We start from the raw sequence: 7,002 nt of genomic DNA, 5'->3' as shown, positions 1-7,002 counted from the left end.
GGGAGTGGGAGGTCTGGGCCTCCCTTCTGAAGCTGCTGCCCCCGCGACCCGACCCCGGATAGGCGGAAGAAAATGGATGAATAGATGAAAATTTTAATGTCACAGGCACTTTAAAAAAAGCTCACTTCTCCACAGAACCTTATTTCAGAAGATCTGAAACAACCCTTTATTATCAGCTGCACCTCAGTGTATATTTGGGAATAATAATAGTGCTGTTTAACCTCCTGTATTGTATATAAAACAAGATTTTTAAGCTCACTTTGTCTCCTATTATATCATTTTTTAAAGAAAGATAGTTTGTTCAACAGAAAGTCTACTTGTTTATTTAATACTGCCTTTTTAAAAAAAAGATTACTGTAACTTTTTAATGTTTACACCATATTTAACTGCCCAGTGTTACAAACTACTACTGTGTGTTTGGTGCCAGAAAAGAGCTCAGTAAAGCCGTCACYTTTACCCTTCACAGGAATGTTAGCCTTTAGTTTAGTTTAATTTAGTAATTCTTGGATTTTAGAGGTCATTAGTACGCTGGAAATWGTTTTTGCTCCAGAGTTTGTTCTCTTCATGCATCACATCATTTATAAACATTCTGGTCCTGTTTACTTGAATTCATTTTATTGTTGTGAGGGGAATGACCCAACAAAACTGTAACTTCAACATCATGCACCTGAACTGTTGTTTTCTCMCATCCTACGGTGTACCGTCGATTCTGTGACTCCTCTCCTTCCCACCAGGCGGCGCTGTTTCTCTGTCATCACATGTTTGGTGATGTGCTCAGCACAGGGTGTGCACACCCTTATGGATGTATTAAACATGCACTTACTGTAACAGCAAACTGTGAAGGAAGATTCTGAGCGACTCGCGGTGATGAGAAAGTGGGTGACAAACACTCTATGTTTTTCATGATTTTATTTCAATATGATGCTTGGTTTCTTAATTTATCATTTACTGGATGGAGACTCACTGAGGACTTTTGACTGTGAGGTACAATCGCCTGGCCTTGATGGCAAACCCTGTGAAAAGAATCTTTCAGTCCTACCTTTGTACTTTGACAAAAAAGCTGTTTGTACTCAAATGTGGAGCATTATTGTTTTTATGTGAAAATAAATTTTCTCAAGTTAATTTTGTTTCCTTTTATTCCACCAAAAAAATCGTTTTTTCATTAAAAAATAACAATAGTTGAATCCAATGATCCGAGATTATTTAACCCAACTGCATTTATGATCTTCTGATTTAAAGAGTGACAAAGAAACAGCTCAGTATTAGCAGGTTGTTGGATGGTTGCAACTCTTCACAGTGCGGTTTCAGAGGTAATTAAGTTTGTCTGTGAGCTGTTCATCAGTGGTTCTTGTCAGGTTCTTTGCTTTCTAGCTTTAATACCTCACAAACAAAATGTCAGCTTTGACCTGATGAGGAAAGAAGACGTCTGTTTCTGGAAGTCTTTGGCTTTTTCAAATGTCACAATATTGAGCCACACTTTGAATGTTAACAAACTACAGAAAGCTTGAGATTGACAGGTGATTAAATGCCAGGCGCCCTCACAAATCAATACAGAAGGCAAAAGGAGTGATGATTTCTGTTTTGGACAATGATTTAGTCATTTTGTGCTTTATTTTTTATTTTTTTTCTGGGATTATAGATATGTGATTCTGTCTATAGGAAAAAGAAAGGTTGGTTTTCTGCAGTGACACAGAGATAATCTGACATTTGCCCTTCAACCTGAAGATTTTCCTCTCATCAGCACCACAGCTCAGAGAAACAGCCAATCCATCTGCTCCTTAATCCAAAGTGACCGCAGCCAAACTTTGGAGATTATCAGTGTAAATTTGCTCCTACTGTCACTGTGAAAGGCCCCCCCCCCCCCACCCCTTTTTTTTTACTTTAATGAAATAAAGTTGTTTAGTTGACTGGATTCATGAACTGGGGAAAAAGGCAGATTATTTACTCTATGATGATTTCTCTTAACACCATACTCCAAGTCAGAATTGTGACAGAAAACAGCAGGAGTTTTATTCTCCAATGATTATTCCCATGTCTCTTATTTTGAAAAATTTACAGGAAGTTTCAGTCAGCTGCGTTTGACAGCGACCTGAATGGCTCCAAAGCTGCTGCCACCTCGGAGGCGCACGGGCTGTTCTTTCCACTGACACTTTCTCATCTTGAAAATGTGACTTTTTTTCTTTTCTTTTTTCTTTTCTTTTACTTTTTTTTTTTGCATTGATTCGATTTCAGACATCAGTTTCGTGTTTGTTTTACCCAAAATGGAGTGACGCGCAGTGGATCGAGCTGGGGATCAAAGTTGGGCTGCGCGCTGGGATGGCACGTCGGTGGTGGTGGTGTTGGTGGTTTGCCCGCTTGGACGGAGGCTCTTTCAGTCTGCCATGGTCTCAGTGTTCGGGGTGAGTCCGCCTGGGGAACGATGGAGCAGAGGAAAAGACTTTTCTACTATATTTTCTTCGCGCCGCTGCTCTGGCTCAGCTCGTCCCAAGTCCTCCGAATCGGTAAGCGCAACAGCTGTTTACGCACGGCGGGGTTTGGGTTCACCTGAGCAGAATCAGAACAACAGGCCAGCTGGTGTGYAACACTGCTCTAAGTTTTGTTTAATTTTCCACTGTTTTATGTCCTGAACACATGGGGTTGCTGTGATTAAAGAAATTAAAGTAAAACCATTCTCCTCTCACTTGAATCGATCCATTTGACCAGATTTTCTCAAACTAGCAATGGAAGTTCATATTTTTCAAAGCAAATCTGATCAAATGACTTAAAAGATCAAAGTTGAAATTGTATTATTRTAATTTTAATAAGAATATTTTTGTGATATTATTTGCAGATTTGTTAAAACATGGCTAAATTTAGTGTGTTGTTAAACTAAATATGTATTGGGGGCTATACTCTCCTCACCTCACCATCCTCAGTCCTGCTGTCATCAGTCTGGAGGAGTCACTGCAGCTGTGATCAGACATGTAAAGGCCTGTGTTTATTGTCCAGCGTTTAGGTGTTGAATTTGATCAAAGACAAGAAGTAATGTCTGAATCAAAGTCATGATTAAACTAATAATTTGTGTCATTTTTACTTGTTTTTAAACTTGAAAAGTACTCCACAGTTTATATTACACACTTGGTTTTTGGCTTTACTTTATGGTCACAATGGTAAATGTTTTGCACTTCATGAAGTCCTCCAATGACACCAAAGTGCCTCACACACACACTTCAATCAGTTAACCATCCATTCACACACTGATGGTAGCTACAAAATAAATACTGACAGAGATGATGACGTCGATACGTTGAGTCATTTCTACCTTCTCCCCTCTGTCAGTGGGCTCTAGTTTCATTTAAAAGAGTCGATCATCATTGTCCAAGATTAACTTTCAGGGTGGATATAGCTCACTCACACGTCATCGTTTACCCAGAATGCTTTGCATGTAAATAAAATGGCTCAGTCTGTGTTCATATATATTTTTAAAATTTTACAAAACTGAACATCCTACAGTATTTTTACAGTCTTTATTTTACAGTTAAAATATATGTTTATCAAATAAAGTCTAATGTTCCAACTAATCATGGATCCCTTTTAGAGTTTGTGTTGTGATGACTATACCGCCACAGCTGCTTTTGTGTTTTACATAGGTTTAGAGAGCTGTGACTGTCATCTTGAGATGGGTTTGCAAAAATAAATAAATAAATAAATAAATAAATAAATAAATAAATAATAGAGAAAAAATAAAAAGTCCATAGTAGATGTACATACAAGTCTTTGAGAGCATTAAAATTTGGTTTTTTTGAACATTGAACACAAAATATTTAATTTAAGGTGACTTCTCTGAAGATCTTTTCAAAGAATTGTTGAAAAGAAAAGAAAAAGTAAAAKCAGTAAAACCCAACAATCCTAACCAGAGACTCAATAACTTGTGGGAAAATACTTTGGCTCTGGTTACTTCCTCTTTTTGTTTTTCAACTCAGACCCAATGGCCCAAAATATATATTTTTTGTTTTTCCTTATATCTAATATCTCTTTTTAATACCTTAGCACTGAAATGCATTAAAGATTTGTTGTTTTTGTACCTCCCAGACCACTCAGGTCGTCTGGTTCAAACCCACTCAACATCTCCAGAATCAAAGCAACATGGAGAGGCAGTATTCAGTTTTTATGCTCCACTAATCTGGAACAAACTCCCAGAAAACTGCAAGAATGCAGAAATCATGCATTCTTTTAAATCAAACTTAAAAAAAAAATCATTMGTTTAGAGTTGACTTTGACTGTTCTATTTAAAAAATTAACTAAACTATTTCAGTTTGTGGTCCAACTTATCTCAAGTTTCCTTTATTATGTCACTGTAATGTGTTTCTGTTTTGTCCTTACAACACTTAGAGTTGGCAAAAAAACAATAAGAAAGAATGAAAATGAAAACAGGAAGATATATTTTATTTTTAACCCATGCCATTCTTGACACGCTCTGGTCTGTGTCAGATTCCTCTCGGCACAAACAGCATTYATTCCTTTGTGTTGAGGTCCAGCTGCACATGCAGAGGATTTACGATGAGGGGTTTAGCTCTGGGTCACATATTAATATTCAGGGCTGTTCGAGACCAATCCGTTCGGCTTCAGTGGTTCAGCTCAGGCCCTTTGAGCAACCCAAGTCCAGAAATTCCAGACTCTGGAATATCTGCATATACATCTGTGCTATCGGTGCTTAAGAGACTTGAAATTGCAGGAGTGCAGAGTTTGACTTTTTGCAGTGATGTCCTCAAAATAAACATTTATCAACATTTTACCAGCTAAAATTTATTTTGAGAATCTAATTTTTTCCCAACAATTTAAAGCGAGAGGAAATAGAAATTTGATCTCATGTTCGTTCTCACTAGAAACTAAAACTCTGTACACATCTGATTTGATTTATTTTGATCTAGTCTGAGACAACATCTCATGATGTTAAGCTAGTTCTGAAGCTAAATTTTCTTTTATAGTTTTCTTTTTTCTTTCTCTTTGTTAGTACAGAACAGATTTAATTTGTTGTGCACGTCCACTTTACGAGCTCAGAACCAACTGAGAGATAACATTTAAAAAAAGCTGTGATGGCAACTCCAGGATTGTTTATGTCATCTTACAAAACCCTTTTCAAGCTCTAAAATAATTGGTATAGTGGGGAAAAGTTTTATTATTTCAATATGTCATAAATGTGTTGGTCTTCTGCATCGCAAAGCAAGGTTCTAATATTCGTATCTCCTTGAATTAGCATCCATTTGTTTCTAGACTTAATACATAAAAAGTAAAAAAAAAACATATCAGAATGTGAGTGCATGAAGAGAGGCACTCAAAATAGTACATAATTATCTCAGGTGCTGCCTGTCTTCTTGGAAAATTGCCCCCCCCCCTCCCCCCAACCAATTATTTCCTTGTGCTTTTCCTTTCCTTTGGTTCCTTCACTTCAGTCTTTTCTGATTACATTTTTTACTTTGTTTACTGATAGTGTTGTTYATGTCAATTAAACTGTACAGGATTCACGTCGGTTTGTTTGTCTCTTCTGTGGCAATGATGATAGTTGCATATATGCAAAAAAAATTGTTTTATTATCATCATTTTTTTTATTTCCATAAGGCATTATCATAAAAAACATTGAGGTTGCAGGATATGGGTAGAAAGATTATTGGTCATTTGAAACAAGGTTGCATTTTTACTAAAACAGTTATTWTTTATCAACCCAACACCCGAATGTACTTAAGCAGACATTATGATTTCACGTAAAAATTTTGTCTCATTTTCTTCAAATGAGACTCTGTAATGCATTCGTTTCTGTAATGAGTTATGAATCATCTGCATCCCTATGTTTGTAGCAAACATTTTGAGGAAAGGTCAACTTTTTATGCAGCAGCCAGTTAATTAAACAGTGTGAGTGATTGTTGGAGCAGCTCATTTAACATCAATGTTTTATTGCAACATGTCTGAGAGAGTCAGACTTTATAGTGTCACAGTTGTGTTTCATTATGGCGCAGGACAGAACACAGGTACTAAATATGGTATTAATAGAGAATTGTTGATGATTATTTCCCCTTTTCTTATATTGAACACTCAAAAGAACTTACCTTTACCTCTCTTTTTTAACCTCAACATATAGCGATTAGTATTGAGCACCCAAATGCTGTAGAGAGCAATGCCATTGTGCTTCTTTTGCATTTGTCTGTAGCATTAGTAAAAAATCTTTTAAAACAGTGGACAGAATCTAATGAAACTCTCAGAAGATAATCATCATTAGATGAACTGAAGAGTCAACCCAATTCCAGTCACCTTGCTGCAGATATGTGACCTTATCAAACACATAAATGTCTGTAACTCTGTCAATTTTACTTATTTTGAGCTAAAATTTGGTTTGGTTGTAGATGAGCATCACCCACAACACACACTCAGTTCATGCATGAATTCATGAACCACTGAATGTATTTAAGGACATTTTCAGAAAAAAAGTTTGGTTGTTCATCCACAACCCAAATCGTAATATTTGGCTGGCCCAAACAATGCACTGACACTTGGCCCAGATTCTTTACCGTGGCTTTTGATGGCCCAAATGAGGTTTGCCAAAGGTGACCATGCATGGGCCAGCATCACATAAACCAAACTACAACTGGGTCATTAGTATCACTGAAAGTATCGGGCCACACAAACMAAACCACAACTGGGCCAGTAGTAGCACTGACATATTTGGGCCACATAAACCAAACCACAACTGGGTCAGTAGTGACATTGACAGATTTGGACCCCATAAACCAAACCACAACTGGGCCAGTAGTGGCATTGACATATTTGGGCCACATAAACCAAACCAGAACTGGGCCAGTAGTGGCACTGACATGTTTGGGCCACATAAACCAAACCACAACTGGGCCAGCAGTGACATTGACAGATTTGGACCCCATAAACCAAACCACAACTGGGCCAGTAGTGGCACTGACATATTTGGGCAATATAAACCAAACCACAACTGGGCCAGTAGTGGCACTGACATAT

General features: G+C 37.4%; 1 protein-coding gene across 1 annotated transcript in view; it reads left to right on the top strand.

The window, feature by feature from the left end:
- Window positions 1-2,090: 2,090 nt before the first annotated feature.
- LOC106514128 (glutamate receptor ionotropic, kainate 1) overlaps window positions 2,091-7,002 on the top strand; it is a gene marked incomplete in the record, with an annotated part of 41,234 nt that continues 36,322 nt past the window's right edge. Inside the window, 1 exon segment of the mRNA XM_014003241.1 lies at window positions 2,091-2,501. Coding sequence (XP_013858695.1) covers window positions 2,420-2,501 — 82 coding nt within the window.

The sequence above is a fragment of the Austrofundulus limnaeus genome, unplaced genomic scaffold, assembly GCF_001266775.1.
Source record: "Austrofundulus limnaeus strain Quisiro unplaced genomic scaffold, Austrofundulus_limnaeus-1.0 Scaffold17, whole genome shotgun sequence".
NCBI classification, from domain to species: Eukaryota; Metazoa; Chordata; class Actinopteri; order Cyprinodontiformes; family Rivulidae; genus Austrofundulus; species Austrofundulus limnaeus.
This window is presented reverse-complemented; position numbering and strand designations above follow the sequence as displayed.